The 22,642-nt window shown below is 26.9% G+C and overlaps 1 protein-coding gene and 1 long non-coding RNA gene across 2 annotated transcripts in view; one reads left to right on the top strand and one right to left on the bottom strand.

Annotated features, from left to right (window-relative positions):
- The window catches only part of LOC147806041 (uncharacterized), a 106,078-nt gene that overhangs the window by 45,720 nt on the left and 37,716 nt on the right, over positions 1-22,642 (bottom strand). The window lies entirely within an intron of this gene.
- LOC107449976 (cell adhesion molecule 2) overlaps positions 8,619-22,642 on the top strand; it is a 130,241-nt gene continuing 116,217 nt past the window's right edge. The window contains exon 1 of the mRNA XM_016065671.4: positions 8,619-8,823. Within this exon, the coding sequence (XP_015921157.1) occupies positions 8,775-8,823 (49 nt within the window). The 5' untranslated portion in view covers positions 8,619-8,774. The remainder of the gene's footprint in view (positions 8,824-22,642) is intronic.

Raw genomic sequence — 22,642 nt, 5'->3', positions numbered from 1 at the left:
ACTTTCCAGTGTCCACAGTCTTCTAAATTTGTAAACCTGAACTATTGGAATACGATGCTCTCATTCACACATAGATGGCTTCACTATAAAGCCACTAACTGTCTCCAATTTCCTGTTAAGTTTCTTTTTTCAAGGTTTTGAAACCATGCTAGTTGCAAATGGTTAAAAAACTGTACTGTTTATATTCATGGTTTTTTTTAAAAATCTTATAGTATGTATTCATGTTTTTTTAAAAACCGTATAGTTTGCATGCATGTTTTTTTAACCATACTAATTATAAACATTATTTTAAAGGTAAAAAAAATATTCTTTACGGTAAATTTTTAGGTTAATTGGAAATACAGGCTTCTGAGGATTATTTTAACATAATTTTTGAATGAAAATTCTAACAATGGAATTTCATAGGATTTCTTAATTATAAATAATTAGTTTAGAACATAATTTTCATTTTAGCATATAGAGCAATTTCTTAAAATTCAACAGGACAAATTTAAAGTAAATATTTTTCATTAAAATTATTTATTCATTTTGTGACGGATCAAATTTTGGAACAGGGGCCTGACATATGAAGTGTTAGAAGAAGGGTAAAGATAGAACGTAAATATATAAATGAAACTTATTCATTTTGTAGGGGAGAGTGGGGTCAATAGTAACATTTTTTACTAACCAAAAATCCAATATATTATTAGTATTAATTGACAGACGAGTAAAGTAGACTATCCTCCACTAGAAAAAAAATAAATACCTTATTTTAAATGTTATTATATTAGTTATTAACAATTTTTGACAGTCGTGTACTTGTTACAATTGTCCCCACTTACGGGGTCAATTGCAACAGTTCATAAATTTAGCTAAAACATAGTTAATTATACATATTATCATAGCTGTGATTTTTTTTATTGATGAAAATAGTAGTGATATTTTAGGAGTAAAAATAATAATGAGCAGAAACCTGAAGAGTTAAGCTTTTAACTTTAAGGGGTTAAAAATTTTAATTTATGCTAAGAAAGGTGACAAATAAAATAATGCACATGCAACATAATATAAATGATATAGGAAACTAATGGTGGTTCTTAAAGAGTTAAGTAATAGTTTGTAAACATAAGAAATCGACTTCACAATATATTTGAGAGAATTGAGTTATAGAAACTGAAAATGTTTTTTTAACTTATGAAAAGATATGTTGAAATTCTCTCAGCAAAGCTAAAATAACTAAAAAAAATTGTTTTAAATTAACAATATGTAATTAAAAATAGGGTTTTTCTGCCGATTGATTTCTAAATGATTATTGTTTTAAACTTTAAAACGAATTTAGAATCAATCTTAAGTTAAAGCTTAACTTCGCTAATTGCATATTTCGCTATCTATTGTTAAAATAATGAATCAAAAGCACTAAAATAGTATTAATATGTATTATTTTACTGATAAATAGTACTTTATAGTGAGAAAAAGAATAAAAATGTTTCTAAGAAATATATTTATATTGTATTTTGTAATTCTTTGCCATTTTGGATACTTTATATCAAATTTTACTCAAATTGTATTATTTGTTAGTGTTTATCTTATAAATTAAATTTATTTTTAATTTCTTGTAATTTCAAGAAACACAACACGTGGTTTCACATAAATTTTAAAGTTTGAACTTTTAAACTTTGCATGAATGAAACTGTTAAAGTTAGCTTTACTTGTGTTAGCCTAACATAAGAAACAAAAGATAAATATTTCATGAAAATGTATGATAAAAACTGATGTCTAAATATACTTTGTTTACCTTATTTTTATAAATTTAGAGAAACAGTAACCAAAAAACTTTAATAACTAATCCATACTTGAGTTTATAGTATTTTTACAATCTTTTCATTATTAGAATTTTTTTTACCATTAGAAAATTTTATTTTCCTTTTGAAACTGTGCCAACTTGTTCCGAACTCTATGCTGGATTTTGGTATTGCAAAGTGCCGAACACCTATAGCTGTGATTTATATTACATTTACCAGACCATAGTTTTTTTCACACTTTAAAACTAAAAAGCAAAATTTTGAGATTCATTCAGGGTGATTCAGAGTGAAAAATTCTTGAATCTATTATTTTAGATTTGAACAACAACTTTCAAGGTCTCCAAAAATTTAAACTACAAAATTAGTAGTAATCCTTCAAACTATTATATGGACTGAAAATGTTTTGATATTTCGGTTACAAACGCATTGAAAAAAAATTTAAAAGTTGAACTTTAAGAAAAGTTTTAGTAACTTATTAAACTGAGGTAAGATATGTTTATTATATTTAATAGGTAAACTAAAAAAATATTATTCTACTTTTCTACTCGACGATTCTACTTTTTCCCCAAATGTTTTTGAGATGGTATTAGTGATATTTGCTAATTAATAGATCTTTTTTTAAGGAGAGGAAGAATTTGTTGCACGTATTTAAAAATGTAAATATTTTTTATTTGTTATGTGAACTAAACTTGAAGATCGACTTGATCGTGGTCACATATGTGGTACACATCATCACCAAATTAGTATTTCTAGAGTTATCTGAAATCACATCTGTTCATTTGCTTATAACTTTTAAAACGTTTTATAATAAAACTAAGTAATTTATAATTACAGTTATCCAATTAAAAATGAAAACAAGTCTTGTACAATAAAGCAAAATCAATAGAGAAAAGGGGTTTATGTTTCGGAGAACTGTATGGAATAGCGAATGGAGCTTCGTTAATTTTGGTAGTAGGTACTACTGATATTGCATTTTCTTAAAGTTTCCTGAAAGCAAAAATTTCTTGATTGTGGTCAAGATTGAATTACATAAGGTAGTCTCGAATAACTTTACGCTAAATGAATATAGTTAATTTTTATTTTGATGGAGTGAAGATATGATAGCGTGTTATGCTGAATCTAATAATGTAAAGCAAACAAAAAGAACAAAAATTAATAATAAATAAATATTTTTTTGCTTTAACTGTTATGTCGGTTCATAACTTTAAATTTTTCACATGAGTTCGCATTGTTGATAAGTACAGATTTATTAGTTATTTCCTTTTTTTACCCCGTGGGAAGAACGGGTATTGAGGTAGTAATTTATGATGTTAAATTGCCTGAAATATTAAAAATTTCTGCAGATTGTTTCAAAGCTTTTAAAAAGGAAACGCAGGACATATCGTTTGTCATTAAAAAAAAGGAGGGGGGAAGGAAGTGACACCATTTTCTCATGACATGTTGGAGACGAGTTTCTCTTTTTCGATGAGAACATCCCCGTTACCTTCAAAATTACCGATTGTGATCAATATCGATTCAAACCGTACCCCACGATAAAAAAAAAAAGGGGCGGAGATTTTTAAACGCATGTTCAAAAACGTTTAAAGGAGCTTTTTGACAGAGAGGAACATTTCTATGATGAGGAAAAATATAATGAAATTTTGCATCGGTATAAAAAGGATAAGAAAATTCAGAGAAAGAAGATTTTTAAGTTAGAATTTATTTTTCCAGTCACAAAATTTGGAGAAAACAAAAATTTTGATGCAGGACTATGCTTCTTTACATACTGCAAAAAATGTCCAACATTGGAGCAGGGGTAATCGGACAGATTTTTCTCAAAAGATGAATGCCCCCAAGCTCACCATATCTTAGTAAGATATCTTCTTACTTATCACCATTTAGATCTTACTAATCACTATCTCTTATTTTGAAAAGTACATGTTTGGAAAGTAGTCTATTTTTTCCCCAATAGAGGATTTCATTTTTTTCTTCTCAGTCAATTTCGCACTTAAGCATCACAGTCATGATATATTTTGAAGGTTGTTATAGCAACGATCGCAGGTGAAAAGTTCTATGCAGTTGATCCTACTCAGTAGTTTTTAATTGGTATACTTTTAAATAGGGAAAGGATAAAGCAGAAATTTCGACATGTTTTACTTTTTTACTATCTAAAATTGAAAATACTGTTCAAGAAAAAAATATATTCCACTTTGTATGGTGAAGATGCATTGGCATTACGCTAGTGCCAAAACTGATTTGCAAAATTTCAATTCAGCAAAACTTCGATTTAGATGAGCCACGCTAGTTAAGCAGTTGAGGACACAATAAAAACATTAACTGATGCAAACCGGTTAATAACAATTCGTGAGATTGCTGAGACATTAAAATTATCAAATTGGACCGTTCACGATCATTTGAACAGCCTAAAGGCTTAATCTCAAAGCTCGGCATATGGGTTACTAATGTTCTTAAGGAAATAAATTTGTGTCATCGCTTTCACAATATATGATTTAATAAACTATTAAACATTAAAATTACCAAATTCATACTGAGACATTCAAATTATCAAATTTGACCGTTCATAATTATTTGAACAGCCTAAGGCTTAATATCAAAGCTCGGTATGTAGGTTCCTAATGTTCTTACTGCAATAAATTTGTGTCGTCACGTTGACAATATATTATATAATAAATTAGTTATTCACCATAAGAAAACTGCTTTCCATTTTCATAAAAAAATTACTCCTTGAGCAACTCAATATAAGTAATCTTCTGAAATTGATGAGGTGCAATTTCGAACCAACTTCGAGTCATTATAGACTAAGAATAGGGAAAAAATTCTATGGATGCTATGGAGTTAGCTTAAGCTATTTTTTTTAAAGCGATAAAGATTGTTTAAAAACAAAAAGATGAACTTTTACCACTCGTTGTGATTATAATGATTTTATAAATTAAAAATTTTCTTTGGTTATAATTAAAATCAAAATACTTTTTTTTTCTAGTCGAAATCTTTTATTTGAAACTGTATGACAACTTTTTGCAAAACACTATAAACCACTGAGAAAGACCGAAATTGGTGTTTGTCAACTTTCATCGTTGAATGTCAAAAATCACATAATCGCTTTGGTAAATTTTGAATTTGATATTAATTTCTTCATTAATATTTAAACATTTATTTGAAATTTTAATATCTGATTAAGATAGAGTTCGGAAAAAAATTGATATAGAAAATCTGAGCTTGTGTAGGAATATGAAACAGTATTCTCTACCCTCATGTCTAAGATTAAAAATCTTTGTCCGGAATTACAAACCACTCAATAAGTCTCCGGTTTGACTTATAAATGGCACCATTGAAAAAAAAAACATTTGATTTCTCCATAACAGCATTTTACGGATAGTGGCAACTATAACTGTCAAACTTTCATGACATTCTGATATCAGTTTAGAGGTTACAGGCAGTTTTAGTGACTTTAGTTTAGCAGTTTGTAAAACAATAGATAAAAACAAATTTCATGTTTTGACTAAGCATTGTTTTGTAAAGGAGAAAATTACTGTTGAAGCAAATCAGTAACTTGATAGGTGTTATAAGTGTCTACACCCAGAACCTGACTAAGGCAGGGGTAATCGGGCCTTTTCCCCCAGCCCCCACATCAGAGGTGGCCCCAAATTGAATAAAAAGTTTATTTTACGTTTCTTTCCTTAGTAAACCTTTTTAAACAAAATATCATTACAGTATAAAATTCGTCAGTTTTATGTTTGCTTCTTCATTAATCTTCGTAAAAACACAATCTATATTTCATAAATCCATGGCTTTCTAGGGGCGGAATCCAGCTACATTTTCACAATTAAGATGGACAAATTTGGCCAGACAAAATTCTGTATTTTTACATATCGCAAAATGCGATATGTTTTCAAAAATACAAGCTTTTGATTGGCGTAATTAGGCCATCGTAATTGTGAAAACTTAGCTAAATTTCGCCCTAATGTCAGCAAGGATAGGAATTTTTCGCAGCTGGATGACCAAGTTAACAATCAGAAAACTGCATTGTTATTAAATGTTGGACATATAATAGTCAGAAAATCAATAAAATGCACGATATTTTGTTTGACCATTGGAGGGGGGGGGGTACTTTATAGCTATTTTAGGTTCTAGTCAATTTTCTTGTTATTAATAATGAGGTGAAAAATTTAAATACCTCCATCAAATTCGGTTCTTTATTACTGAAGTAATGAAAGCAGAGGGGCCTCCCCATTGAAAGGTTTTTGCCCCGGGCCCCAATTAGGCTAAGTCGGGCCCAGTCTGCACCAGGGAAATCAGCAATTAGTGACTGGTATGCTGAATTTAAGCGCGGTTGTAAAGATATGGATGATGATGAGCACTCTGATACTCCACAATCAACCATTTTTCCTGAAAATATCAGAATATTTTATAAAATAGTTTTGAAAAACCGTAGCGTGAAATTGCGTCTGACACCTTAAGAATATCAAAAGGTAGTGTACTGAATCGTACTATATATAAGAATCCAAAGATGGTGTCGAAGTTTTCCATTATTGTCAATACATTCGTTGTTATTGCCGTCCATTTGGTAAGCAAAATTTTTAAATTACAGTTGTGAAATCATCAAATTTGTTATAACAATATACTTTTAATTTTGAATGTTATTTCGAAAAAAATATATTACTTAGAAAAATGAATACTTGTAAATTTTAATAGCATCATAAGGGTAATATTTCGACGTGGGAAGTGGGGGGTACTAGTGCTCTTTTTAGTACATATATTTTTAATTGAATAATTTCCACTGTTTTATGCCAAGTAACAGAAATTACAGCGAAGCAATCATTTGGGTTGGCGAGTGTCAGCAAACAGGTGGCTTATCCCCCTAATATTTTACATACAAATTTAAGCATGCACAAGTTGCATTCAAAATAAGAACATCGCTTACTCACACGGAACCAAAAACTACCAACATGTCGATGATACAGAACGCTGTTTGGAACTTTTAAAGTGAGATAAAAAGGATTTATTTTGTAGATATGTGGCAATGGATCCATTTCTACATTCCTGAATCAAATGGATCTTCAGCTCAGCGGACAGCAGCCGGTGAAAGTCGTACAAAGTGACCAAAAACTCGAAAGTGAGCTGGCAAGGCTTTAGCCTACGTATTTTGGGACACGCGTGATATTTTTTTTCACCGACTATCTTGAAAAAGATAAAATTACCAATAACGAATGTGACATGGTATTATTGAATCGAATGAGCCGGAGAATCAGGGGGGAAAAAACCTCACATGTGAAGAAAAAAATTCCGTTTCCAAAAGACAATGTCCCTTACCACAAGCCAGTAAAAACAATTGTTAAATTAAATGAATTGCGTTTTGAATTATTTCCCTACCCTTTATACTCTCCAGATCTGTCCCCTAGAGACTACTGACTCTTTGAAGATCTCAAAAAATGCTCTAGGGAAAGAAATTTGGCTAAAAAGAAAAAGTTATTTTTGAAACTGTGGTCTATTTTGAGAGCAAAGATAAAACGGATTCAAACGTTAGGACGCCCTACAAAAAAAGCATCTAAAAGTTAGAAGAATGTTGTAAAGGAATATATATTTCTTGAAAGGTAGTATATTAACGAATAATGTCGAATTTCTCAAAAAAAAATTTCTTAGCTAAACTGGAGACATTTTGAGTGATGCCCTTGCTTTCTCTATACGGAAGTTTTTTTTTCTAAATAAAGTGCCATTGCCTGGTATAAACTCCCCCTATATTCCCTGCACTGATACTTTTGTTTTAAGGATAAGTGCCACTACGCAATATTCCGAATCTATCCTAATATGTTATTACAATATCGAATATGTATTAAGATATCAATAAATAATTCAGTATCAAATTGGACACGGTGTTTCGGACAATCACCAAAGCGATTATGTGATTGTTGGCATTCACTGGGGAAGGTAATCGTTCTGCAGATCTCTGACTCACACGTTAACATATATATTTATAAAGATATCCATTTTCTTTATTTCACATATTACTAGAGGGTGTTTTATTCTCTACATCTTCAACTGCATGTCTGTTCTTTCCCACTTTATTTTTATTTATTCTTTCTCTTCCTTTTTTTTTATACTTCCGACCTCACTTTTTCCTTTCTTCTTTTTAACCTTCTCTTTCCTAACTTTTTTGTTCTTATCTTCTTCCTCTTTTTTTTCGCTTCGAGCTTAATTACAATGCTTCCAGACGCATGCTTTATACTCATTTAAATGAAAATAACACGTATTAAAATTTTAATAATAATCCAACTTTTGAAATAAAATACAGATGCGTGGATCCACCACAAGTACTAACCAAAGCATTCTTTCTATTACAAATATTATTATTGCTTACTTTAAAAATGAATTATAAGTAATTTATAAGCAATCTAAAACAAAATTATTTTATTTTACTGATTATTATGTCTAATATACCTTTACATAATTCACATGTTTTTACTAGTTTTCGTAAATAGGAAATTAACCAATACAATTACATCATTTTATTACTATTGATACATTTTTACTTTTTTTTATTTAAAATGTCGCATTTCTATCATGCTATTCAACTTTTAGCGATAATTTAGCATTAAAATGTGTAGCACTACTGTAAGTAAAGTTTTGCTGCACACATTAATATATTAAATTTTAAATATTTGTTATTTGTACTTGAAGGACATAATTCTTACGAAAACGATTGTATGAAAAGAGCATAAATTTTGTTTAAGAATCTTCATCTTCCCTTATAGAGAATTCAAGATGAGGGAATTTCTTAGAAAGTTGTATGACCTACTCGAATGCAACCTCTTCTAAAAAGGTCCGGAACTTTTCCATTCTTCTTTAGTGATCGATAGAGTTGCTCAATTGAACACCAGATGGCATGCTATGAAGAACTTGTTGGTAAAGAGCATAAAACCAGAAGCTGAAAGCTTTTCTGAGTCACCATCTGAAGTTTTGGAGTCTTGTGCACATGGAATGTGGTTTTAAGGAGTCGCTATGCATGGAGTCTTTGCTCTAACGCGGCTCTGGATAATCCTCGGAAAAGGTAATGATGTTCGAGAAATCCTCTTTTTAATCTCCGGGAAAGAAAAATGCATGCTTTAATATTTTGTTTGTTGGAAAACCGGGTGAAAAATGCAGAAAAAATAGATGGAGAAATTAATAGACATAGATGTTTCTTATTTAATTTAAGATGAATGGGTGCTTATGCAAATGAAATAATTTGTATAATATATTTTTAACTAACATTATATAATTTTTTTATATAAAATTGTGTTGTTTTTTAATTTTATGAATAGGATTTTACTCCCATAATAAAAAAATCCTTAAATTAATATTTGAAATAAGCATACTATATATTTTTTTTAAATTATTGTTGGTTGTTAAATTGCATGCAAACTGGCTAAATTTAACTTATTCAAAATTTTGTTTTTTATAAATGAAAAAGCTTTTTGATAAAAACAGAAATATAAAAGAGATCAAAAATACTTTCAATGATAAAAAAATCTTTTTTGAATATTTGATTTATTTAATCCCCATTTTTAAGAATGTATCATATGCGTTTTACTTTTTAAACCTGACTTAAACGAAACAAATGAAAAAAACTAGCTTCATCAGAAGGATATAGCATACACAAAATATACTTTATCAATGACGTCATTCTGACGCTACTCATCACGGTGTACTTCTCATCTGTGAATTAGCTGGTTTTAGAAATTTAATTCATTAAGGTTTAATTTAATTATTTAGTCTCTACTACTATTTGTCATGTTTTTCGCTAAACACTTACTCTTACAAAACTTATTTGTAATAAAATAAAGTTGCATCTGAAAGATATCATAAACATAAAATTTCTTTGTTAATTTTTTCAGACATCAAGCGGCACATTTTCAGATACATTTCTTTTTATTGAATGAACTGGTTTTTTAAAAGTACTAGTTTTAATGTTGGTTAAATTTATATCATTCTCTAACCTATATTCTTTAATTTAGAAAGAATGTGAAAAAAAATCTTCTTTTTTTAATATAGGTATTTTTTTTCAGCCTAAGGGCAATAAGTTTTGCTACTGTTTATTTCTTTTTTATGAAAAGGTATTAAGTCATTCATTAATGATTAAAAAATACTGTTTATATTTGCCGCAAAAGGATTTCCACAGATTTATTTATTTAACTTAATTAAAAATAAATAAAAAGGAATGAATTTGGAGACTGAAGCAAAGATTCTCTCCTTTATTTAGAACATTTTATTTTTTTTACTTTCTGATAAATTTTTTCTTTTCCTATGAAGTATTTTCCTTTAGTCTACTAGATTAAATATTTTGATACTTTTGTTTCTCTGAAGATAAACAATTGAAACCACGATTATTTATTTCAGAATCGTTTATAGGTTTTTCTATATTTGCTCATTGGCTCTTACATGTCTGTAACTTTGAAAAATTAAATTGTCAATTTTCTTTCATAATCTTTTAATAATACAATATAAAAAGTAATTTTTTATAAAAGGTAACAATTTCATGAGATCTGGTTTTGTTACCATGACTTCGATTGAAATAATTCTCCAGATTTGAGATCTGTTTTAATGAATTTAAGCTGATACATAACTTAAAAAACAAATTAAAAATAAGTATTTAGTTTTCTATTATTAAATTTTTCTACAATTTTACTCAAGATTGACTAATTTTTCATCGATTTATTTTCGTTTTTGAAACTCACTTAAGTATTGTAGTAAAACAGACATGAAAAAGATTGTGTTATATTTAAAGTATGTATATAGAACTGTCTCTCAATATTAAAACACAAGAAAGCTCATTTTTTTAAAAAATTTCTCGAATAGCTTTACAATTATTTGCTATACAACTTACAAAAAGCAACTGTTGAATACATTTTTATCAAAAATGCATACAATATGCATTATTTACTTACAAACTATCTTCTAAAAAGATTCAAAGAAAACGAAAACAAAGTTCCTTACAAATATTTTTTAAATCGCAGACTTTTTTTAACTTTGATCTACTACTGTTGCCATGGTTGCCTTAGAAGCTTGGCTTAGAACAATATGACATGGTAGTAAAGTTTTTTCAATTCTGGTAAGAATTTATTTATTTATTTTAAAAAATATCTTTTTAATGTTTACGCGGTCTTGCGAGTCCGAGTTTTCATAAGTATATGTACATTTTTTGTACGAATTTATTTACAGAAGTGGTCACAAGCGTATTAAATGATTGAGGTATGTCTCTTTTTCTACACATGTATTAAATTTTTCAAGCTAAATTGGGATCCTGGTCCTGGTTTTCATTTTCAACAAAATGAACCATGCGAAAAACTTCTTTTCTTTTAAATAAAAATAGATGGCAAAATTAAAAATAATATTAAATATATTTTACAATAAAAGAATACAAATGCAAAATCAGCTTATACTTAACCTTTAAACATTTTTACTTGAATGTAATCACTTTATTTTTCACATCTTTTCCGTTACATTAAAACAATAAAGATAATTTAATGAAATATAGTTTTCAATAAAATGTGGAATTTTAAATGTTTCTTTATTCTTTTTTCAAGCATTTTTTTCCTCAGTTTATTTAAATCTCATTCTTTAAGACTTCTCACTATATTAGTGTAAAACATTGGTCTTATAATCAGTTTTTAATTTTTTTAAATTTAAAACAATTAGTCTATTTTTTGCATTTTGAAAGCATTAGAAATATTTAATATTAATAATAATTGGCATAATTTATGAGACAATTGTGATCTATAGCGTATTTTTTTAAGAACCTTTTTGCAAACTACAGATGTATTTTGACCATTTTGTTACAATTATATTGGTATTTCTGGTATATCTTCTCTTGTTGAAATTGTTGTGAAAAAATGAAAACAGTATAATATTTTGTTATAACAATTTCCTTTCATACCTTAAATATTTTTATTGAACTCAGCAAAATATATTTTGTATAATTTTTATTCTTAATTTGTAATTTCTTTCAACTTGCATACTTTTATATTAATTATGTTAAAGTAGCCATTTTAAGAAATATATAAGGAATGTTATACTAATCTGAATAAAATAGAATGTTTTGATTAGTAAATAAACAAATTTAAACCTAATAATTATAACATTTTAATTCTAAGAAAGACATTAAAATTTTTTATAGTTTAAAAATGTAACTGTTTCGTGTTCACTTTTCTAGGAATGATAATATGCAAAGATAATATGCAATAATATGCTGATAATTATACAGAGATATCAATATTTATGTAGATATATTTAATTATTTTTATTCGATCGATATTAAAATAAGAAGTTTTAAGCAAAATTAAAGCAGTTGATGAGAAAAGAAGGCATGTAACATTTTTACGAAAATAAGTTTTTATTTCGTTTTGGAATATGAATCACCGATTATCAAATGCCGAGATATTTTCTAAACTGCCTAAAGAAGAGAATCCAACTATTTGGAAGCAATTAAAATAATCTTTCCGCAATTGGCACAAAATTTTTGATTTTTCTCGAAAGTGTAGAATTGTAACATACCCCCTTTTATCATTGACCGCCTCAATTCTTATATCATAATCCAATTTATTCATTTGCATTTTCATTCTAAACTGAGAGGAAAAGCATAGTTAAAACTACCAGAATATGGTAAAATTTGCCGTGTTTTTGGTCTCTGTGGGAAAAACGGAAAACTTGGTGAGTTTACCGAATCGCTTTGGTAAAGAATTTGGCTGTAATTTTACTAGAATTTTTATTCGCCGTGTAGTTTAATAATTTTTCCTTAATGCTGAGGAGTTGAGTTCTTCGCATTTGATACAAGCATATAATACCGGTTTAAATACCGCTAAGTTGACATAACTTTAATAACCGAGATATGACTTTGATATTCTGCTGAACAATTTAAATACGCTATTTACATTGCAAAAAAAATATATATAATAATACGGAAAATAGTACTAGAATTCTGAGTGTCAGTACTTTTTACCGTAAATTTGGTTAAAGCTGACTTCTTCGTACGTTTGATCAAGTCTCAAACTACTTTTTCTCAAATATTTAGTAACATTTATTGACTTGATTTCAATTATTTGATTTCCTTAACTACTTCACTTAAGTTTTTTTTTATCGTAAATTTCATAAAATTGTCTTTCTTTGTATTTTTTTTTATAAATTCTCAAAATATTTTTTTAACGATAAATTTGGTAAAACTGATTTTTCTCTGATTGATTTAAGTACTTTTAGCCATAATTTTAATAAAGCTATATTTTGGTGTATTATTGATCTATTAAAAAATTCCTCTCCTGGAATTTATGTAAGTGATTCATTGTTTCCTTTTATTCAGAATAATATTTTTTTTACTCAACATTCTTAATGTGTTTAAATAAGGCAAATATCGGTCCCTAAATATTATGTATTATGCAACATTTACTATCAGAGTCAAATCAAATCGGTAATAAATCAAGCTATGCTATTCTTTTTAGAGAGAGAAAATTTTGATCTCAAAAAAATTTTCTTTTAGAAAAACTGAATAATTTATCACTTTCTCTAGCACCTCAAAATTATTCAGCGCATTTTTTTAGCATTTCCTTTTATGGAAATTCAAATAAAACGACTTTTATATTCCCTTTTAGTTTTATCTTCCATACTTAGAAAAATAAAATATAGAACTTAAAATGACTATATATGCGAAAAAGAAGAAAAAAATTAAAGTGATGTTAGATGTAAGCAACTAAAGCTAAATCCTTAGCAAAGTTTTAAAATATTTTATTTATTAAAATAATAAAATTCACTACATACAGCTGTTTTACTCCTTGCTCTACGCTGAAATAAACATTTTTCTTTTTGAAATAATATAGTTGAAATCGAAAAGTAGTAGCTAGAGAAGGCGAAACAATGCTATTTCTGCTACTGCAGAAATTTGAAAAGATCTGTTTTGGATACGGAATTTAGGAAAAAATAATAATAAGGGCAATAAAATGTTTTCAAAACTCTTACATAAGTATGTGAGCTCATTTTCTTCAAGTCTTAGATTTGCAAGTAGTATTTTTTTAAAAATAAAAGTACCGTACTGTATAGTAATGACATTTCTAGTAAAAAACCTTACAATTCCGGTTAATAAAATCAAAATATATGGTATTTAATCCATTGTTTGGACAATTTTTCCATTTATATGGTAACTGTTTGCCAGAAATTCTGTTTTCAAAATTGCTGTTATTGTTAGAAAACACTTTAAAAAAATACAAAATTGAAAAGTAAGTTTATTAAAATAAATAGTCTCTCTAAGATATTCTCATTCTCTAAAGCATTGTAAGAAATTATCAAACTTTGCCACAGATTATAAAACCATATTTTATTGTTAACTTTACAGAATTCATTACCGAAATACTTCGGTAGTTGAATTAATAGTGTAAAGATTATTTTCAAATTTTAGTATTTTATTTACATTAAATTTCATAACATATTTATTTTATTTTTTATTTTAAAGATATATTACAGTTTTGTTGAAATCTTACAAAATTAATATTTCGTAAAACCATATATACTGCTTGAGATGTAAGTTAAAAGGCCATAAGTACAAATTATATTTTTACATCATAAATAACCTATAGATGAGATATTCGGATCAAATGTGGATGAAATACATAGACACTTATACTGAGAAAAAAGTATAATCAGACATGGCAGAATATGGCAAAATTTACTATGTTTCTGACTCTATGAGAGCACCGAAAAGCTCGGTAATTTTTACCATAGCCAGTTGATTAATGACTTTGGTAAACTTAACAATGAAATATGGTTTTATAATTCGTGATAAAATTTGGTAATTGTGGTAAAATTTAGTAATTTTACCATGATTTCTTAAAGCCTGACTAAAAGCCATTTATTCTTTTAAGTTTACTTTGCAGTTGTGTATTTTGTACTAAATATTTGGTTATAAAGACCATAATTTTGAAAACCGTAATTTCCGGTAAACCGTTACCATAAGAATTGAACAGTTATCAAATGAATGTTTTAAATACCATATATTATGATTTTTATTACCAGAAATTAACACATTTTATTAGCCGAAATACCATTACATGCGTTCATTTAATCAGAATTATTTTCTCTTTGTAGTATAAATTTTTAATTTGTGTATTCATTTTATAAGAAGTAAGAAAACAAGAAAAAGTTACCCTTATAAGGTTGACAACCATCCTGAAATTGTTTACGAAATGGCGCCTTGTACACATTATAGTTTGAATTGAGTGCATAAAAGACATACAAAATTGAAGATGCCACTCCTAAAAATGTGATTGACCAAACATTTGGAAAATATTTTCTCCTGGGGCCTCGTATTTTTTTTTCTTCTTTTTTTTACTGTTGTCACAATTTTACTTTTATGATGCGATCATTTGGACCGGGAAAAAAGAAAAAATTTACCTTTTCAGCACGTTTTGTAACGTCAGATTCCAAGAATAGATTTCAAAAACCCGTTTTTCTTACGCCATTGGAATTATAATGTTCACAATAGTTTCTATCTTTGCAAAATCGATAAACATATATTTATTAAATAAATTTACTAATTATTTTCTTATTTTATATGCAATAAAAATGTAGCAAATGAATATGAGCACTTTAAATTTTAACGTAAAATAAAAAAAATGCTTACATTTTCAACCCTATGTATTCAAAATTGAAAACCCCTGCGAACATTTTTGAACAAATTTGCATAGTCTCAAAAGTAATGTGGATAGAGAAATATACGCCAGAGAAGTTCATTGGCTGATGATGAAGACTCGAACTAAGGACTACCTGGTTTGTAATATGATGCTATAACCAACACATATGTGCATCTTAGTCCATGGGGAATTAGAAAGCTTTATATAGTCATTATCGTAATGACACATCATGACTTACATTTCATTAACTTAAAAGTCTTTAGTATATAGCAAAGATAAAATAAAATGACTGATATCTTGACTAAGTTAGTGGAACCATATTTTCCAACTTGCAACCCTTAGTGCCATTGAAATCTGAAATAAGAATATCATGATGTGTCATATCATAAGAATATCATGATGTCACTATATAAAGATTTCTAATTCTCTTGGGACTGTAGTGTAGGGGAGAGTGGGGTAGATTGTAACATTTTTCTACTTAACTATTTTTAACTAACAAAAAATCCAGTAAATTATTAGTATTAATTGACAGACGAGTAAAGTAGACTGTCCTCTACTAGAAAAAAAAAAACCTTATTTTAAATGTTATTATATTAGTTATTAACAATTTTTGACAGTCGTGCACTTGTTACAATTGTCCCCACTTACGGGGTCAATTGTAACAGTTCATAAAACATAGTTAATTATACATATTATCATAATTGTGATATATTTTTTTATTGATCAAAATAGTAGTGATATTTTAGGTGTAAAAATAATAATGAGCAGAGACCTAAAGGGTTAAACTTTTAACTTTAAGGGGTTAAAAATTTTAATTTATGCTGTGAAAGTTGACAAATAAAATAATGCACATGCAACATAATATAAATGATATAGGAAACTATTGGTGGTTCTTAAAGAGTTAAGTAATGGTTTGTAAACTTAAGATTATTTATTTTCAGCTGTTACAATCGTCCCTTTACTTATTGTCCCCAAGACGCCATTTCAGCTTCATTTGTTAAAAACAATGCTAGTTAATTAACAAAACTAATCTTTTTTTTTTGAAATGTTAATTAAGGTGTCCACTTGCATATTCGATTAATAATTTTTATTTGTTTAAACAAAATTACTTTGTTACAATATAATATTCTAATACCAAAAAACGTACTTACGTAGCGTGAAAATATCTTTTGTGGTGTAGCTCTTTCAAAAGTACATAAAAATGGTTGCTAGCAGGGGTGTACATGAAGATTTATTAAATACACCTTGTGCGCCACCTAGGAACCAAATCTGGAACCCGACACTCGAAATTTCTGCTCTGTTACAATAGTACCCTGGTACAATTGACCCCACTCTCCCCTACAGGTGTGATGGCTAGAGCATCCGGACACGAATTTGAAGGTTCTAAGTTCGAATCCTCCCGGCATCTCTCTAACGTACTCTTTTTACCACAGCACTTTTGAGACAATGCATTTTGCTCAAAAATGAGTACATTCTGTTTCAATTTTGAGTATATGGAGTTTTCAAGTTCAACTAATACTTGTTTCGCAGCTATTTTAATAAATTTTAGCTTAATTTTTAGAAATTCTTTTTTACAGTTTGTGTGCTACTCGTAACAATTTTTAAATATAAATTCTTTCTATGCATAACTTTTGGTTAGTTCATTTATAAGCTAACTGAAAAAATTGATATTTTTCAATGTCTAAAAAAAGATATTTCTCTTGAGTTTTTAATTAATATTCTTGTTCAGATTATCAGTTTTTTAAATGTCTGTAAATTAGAATTTCCTCCAATCAGTTTTTTGTCGTTTTTACATTTTGAAATTTGGTTTGCAGATGAGAAAAGTCTTTAATAAAACATATTTGAAAATGAAACCATCAGACTTTTGCTTTCGAAATAAAATAAACTTACATTATACTATAACTCCTAACTATACTTTCTAGAAAACAAATAATATTCGAAGTAAACATTAAATTCAATAGTTTTATTTCTATTTTTTTGTAGTGATTCATATCAGAATCCACTGAGTTTGTGATTCAAAGGTTTTCTGCCTGCGATCATATTTCGTTAGAAATTTTGTTTATTTTTCGAAAACATATTTATTCTTCATTATTTTATTTTGGAATACATGATTTGAATTCCTGGAACGAATTTTCTGAGGAACTTGTATTGAAGTTTAGTATGTTTTTGTGGCAGATTATTTTCACATGCATAAAACATTCATAGAATATTCTGTACTATGTGCTCAAGGAAAATACTGATCAAATTAAATTAAGTATTTCAAGCGTATAGTTTTAATAATTGGGATGGGTTATTTCCTACCCGTGAAAAATTTGTGTTTCCTGTATCAAGGAATCAAAGTTTCTTTAAAATATTTTTATGAAATAAATGATACTTAATTAAAATTAAGATTTTTTAAAGTAATATTCGCCAAAATTTCCTTTCTGTTGAGAGAAAAGGACGCATTTTAAAACCTCAAATCATAAAATTTTTATGATATATCATATTTTATTACAAATATTTCAGGGCACTATAAATTGTGCAGAAATATTTTTAAAATTATAGGAAAAGGTTGAGGCAATTTTTTGCGTACTACATGTTGGTTATAACCTAGAAAAGAACTAAAACAATTCTTTAAAATGATTTAAATTTTGCCGTAGAGAAAAAAAATATATTGAAAGCTAACAGCATATAATAAAATTTGCCGTTTTCCTGGCTCTATGGGAACTCGGCTTTGTTATTTTTCTCAGTTAAAATAGCCAGAAAGTTTTCACCGATGCTTTTTCGCAATGATTTTGACGTGTGATAAAAGATGGTAAAATTAAAAATTATGCGATTTTCCGATTCTCCTGCATATTTTCACATTTTTTGAGACCCTGGTGATTTGTGGTCTGAATCTTTTATTTATTGTGTTTTATCTTTCATCGATTCTATTAAAAATCTTTTGTGGATTACTTTAACTTGAATCAAAATAAAAGGAAGGCACTTTGTTTATTTTTTTACTTATATACTAAAGCACAAGACTTTTGAAATTTTAGGAAAATAACTATGCTTTTTATATTTCAATATTGCTGGCTGATTAGTAACAATTCCAAACAATCTCTTTTAATTAACAATGGATTTCAAGACATTGCTTCGAAAAATCCGTAATATTTTTACTCATTTTCTGTATTAAAAAGTTTTCTCAGTTAAGTTAATTTTCTTTTAACTGCGTATCCATCTATAATTTCAGTACTAACATCTGCAATATTTTTCTTTTTCTACAAGAATATAAATTTGTAAAATCACATGTTAATCTTCCAATTGATTCTCTCTTTCTCAGATTCATTGATGATCTATTAGTTATTAATTTTAATGATTTCGATATTCTAGCAAAACATATTTATCCAAATGAATTAATTCTTAATAAAACAAATAATAGTAATTCTTCAGCAAATTTTTTAGATTTGACTCTTAATATTAATGCAGATAAAAATATTACATTTAAACTTTTTGACAAAAGAAATGAATTTAAATTTCCAGTTAAAAAATGCATAGATTTCAACTCTAACTTAGCCAATAAGGTTTTTTCTAATATTATTGCCAATCAAATTCATAGATTTTACAGGAATAATTCTAACTATAACGAGTTTTTATTAGATACTGATATATATAAAAACGATTTAATTAATAGCCATTTTCCTAGTTCATTTCTTAATTTCTATTTTAAAAAAATCTTAAAAAACTTGGTACATTAATTTTTAATTTTTATTTAATTTTTCTGTTTTAAGAATAAGCTCTGATTTTTTCAAGGTAGGAACTAACTATGATAAACTATTCCTAAAGCCACTGGACGGAATAGTTTGGATGTATGACCTTTTATACTGGATTAGTTAAATATTTTTTAGTTACTTTTTAATATTTGTAGCCTCTTAAAATTAATTTAATTTTAATTGTCCAGTATAATAAACAGTTTATTTATTTATTTATTTAATTATTTTTATTTTTGTATAAGTGGAATGGGCTCTGGTTCGTAAAGAACCACCCCAAATGAATGCAGGTGATACGTGTATACTTTAAAATTATGTAAGGTTGTATGAATGAAGAATAAAACCTATAAACGGTTTTCTATTCCTGTATGCAGGCTCTGATTTTTAAATAAGTCACCCTATGAAAGATGGATATGTGTATTCTGTAAAATTATGTTAGATTTTATGAATGAAGGATAAGTCTATAAACGGCTTTCTATCCTGACAGACTGACTTTTAAATTAATTTCCCTATTAATGATTTTTTTTTTAAGACTGCTAATTTATTCAATCCGTTAAACATTTTTATTATTATTTCAATTTTATTACCTTTTTACTAATTGTTTCTCATAGATGGCAGCACTAATATTTTACCTAAACATTTCTTTCTTCTTCTTCGATCAAATGTTTTTTTTAATTTTATTATATTCGATTCAAGCTATAAGCAATATTTTACATCTTCGCGATTTTTGTTAACTGTTTTATTATTGTACTTTTAAACCTAAACCGCGTTTTAATTCACGCCGGTAAGTTTGATTTCCTTTTACATTTTTCTTTTATTTCATGATTTTTTACAACATAAGGTTTTTTGCGATATCGACACATATAAAGAATAATTTTTATCTTAGGATAATTGTTCTTTATTCAGAAATATCGCATTATTTATGGCAATTAGATGTGTCTTGACAACGACTATTTGCTTTTATCATTCTTGTTTCTCTACCATTTAGTTTTTTATTTTTATTTTATTCATGTTTTTCATGTTAATTTGTGTTTATATATATATATATATATATATATATATATATATATATATATATATATATATATATATATATATATATATATATATATATATATATATATATATTTTATACTAATTTTTATTTACTAATATAAGTTGATATTGATAAAACGATATGATGAAAAAATTTCATTCTTCTCTCATTCGCTGAATATTTTCAAAACAAATAATGAAATTTAGTTCAATCGCATTTAGGAAATATTTTTGTACATAAAATTGTAAAATGTAAATTGCTTTCACATTTTAAAGACTAAAACAAATATTAATTCACGCATTGATTTTAAATATTTTTTAATAGGTGAAAACTTTTAAACATTACACTGTACAGTAAAATCTCCTAAATTTACGGTAAAAAAAAATTTGTCAATTGGTGTTCCAGTATCAAACCGTTTTTTTCACAGAAAAATACTGTTATTTAAAAATCTTTTTTTTTAATGTTGAATTTAAATTCTGTATTTTTCAAAAGCATTGCGTTTTGCATTAATGAAATTCATTTATAAGGAAAATATTCAGGAATTCATCAGACATTAGACACTAATGAAAAAAAAATACAGTACCGCTCAAAAGTATTAGTACACCTAGAAACTTATAAAAAAATGGCAAAATTCAAAGTGTCATAACTTCTTTAAAAATGATCAAAAATGCTTCTGCTTTAGCTCATTTTGAATCTTAAAATCTCTACTTTTATGTACTTTAATTGTTTTTGATTAATATATTTTGCAACTATGTACAATTACACTCTAAACAATCCTAGAAAATTGTATTAATTTTTTGTGAAGTTTGACGCGATGTACGGGCACAAAGGGGTTAGAAATTGTTAATTTTTATTATACCATTGAAAAATTTGGACTTTTAGCTTTCATTTAAAAAAAAAAATTCCAAAAAAACATGTTTTTTGACAAAGTTATTGTCAAATAAAAAAAAAAGTTTTTTTTTTAATTTAATGATTTTTCAGCAATTATAATGAATTTTAGTGTAATTATAATATGATATGAAAATTTTTTAATTAAAATAAGTTAAAATTTAATATTTCTCGATAATATTATTTCATAATTTATTATAACAATTTTAACTTTTTTTTTTGGAAAATATAATAATGAAATAAGAATCAACGTTTACAATTTAATATTTTGAAATTTATTTTTTCGTATTTTTCTCAGAAAAAATTTGAAAACAAAAATGTAATAATGAAAAAATATTTTACATCATATTTTGCTTTCTTCAAAATATCCTCCCCGCGCTTTTATAATTGCAGCACACAACGTTGTAAACGTTGATTCTTATTTCATTATTATATTTTCCGAAAAAAAAAGTTAAAATTGTTATAATAAATTATGAAATAATATTATCGAGAAATATTAAATTTTAATTTATTTTAATTAAAAAAATTTCATATCATATTATAATTACACTAAAATTCATTATAATTGCTAAAAAATCATTAAATTCTGGAAAAAAAACTTTTTTTTTATTTGACAATAACTTCGTCAAAAAACATGTTTTTTGGGAATTTTTTTTTTAAAGGAAAGCTAAAAGTCCAAATTTTTCAATGGTATAATAAAAATTAACAATATCTAACCCCCTTGTGCCCGTACATCGCGTCAAACTTCACAAAAAATTAATACAATTTTCTATGATTGTTTAGAGTGTAATTGTACATAGTAGCAAAATATTTTAATTAAAAACAATTAAAGTACATAAAAGTAGAGATTTTAAACTTCAAAATGAGAAGAAGAAGCAGAAGCATTTTTGATCATTTTTAAAGAAGTTATAACACTTTGAAATTTACCATTTTTTTATAAGTTTCTAGGTGTACTGATACTTTTGAGCGGTACTGTAATTAAGCTTCGAAAAAACACGAGAATTAGGAAACTGGACTACACGTTTTAATTACGCGATTATTAAATATCTTTTATTTGAACTGAGTTAAAAATTAAATTTTTTAAAATTCTTTCTTGGAAGAAACGATAAGAAGAGAACGAAGAAACTTCAAATAAGAAAACATATTAAATCATATGAATAAATGATAAGATTTAAAATTGCTTTAATTTGTCAAAATAATAAATTACCTAAAATTACAATATTAATTAAAAAAATGTATATATAATCCAATAAAATCCAATTTATTAAACAAAACACAAATTTAAGATTTTGCTGAATCTATAACTACAAAGAGCTTTGAGTTGAATTTCCATCCACTTGAAACCACAAATACATTTTCGAAATGTTAAAAAAATATTAATGACTAATTTAAGTGCCGAATTTTAGGTATAAAGGATAATCACAACACCGTGGCATTTTATTCCATTTTCCGATCTTATCTTAACGAAAAAGAGGACAGAAACTAACGAAAAAATTGCCAATTTTCTAATTGAGTCTATATTTTCAGGTGACTCTGAAGTAAAATATAGCACTACGGATAACATTT

The sequence above is a fragment of the Parasteatoda tepidariorum genome, chromosome 8, assembly GCF_982258835.1.
Source record: "Parasteatoda tepidariorum strain Cologne lab strain chromosome 8, Ptep-v5.0, whole genome shotgun sequence".
NCBI lineage: Eukaryota > Metazoa > Arthropoda > Arachnida > Araneae > Theridiidae > Parasteatoda > Parasteatoda tepidariorum.
The sequence above is the reverse complement of the archived record's forward strand: the minus strand, read 5'-3'. Positions and strand labels throughout refer to the sequence as shown.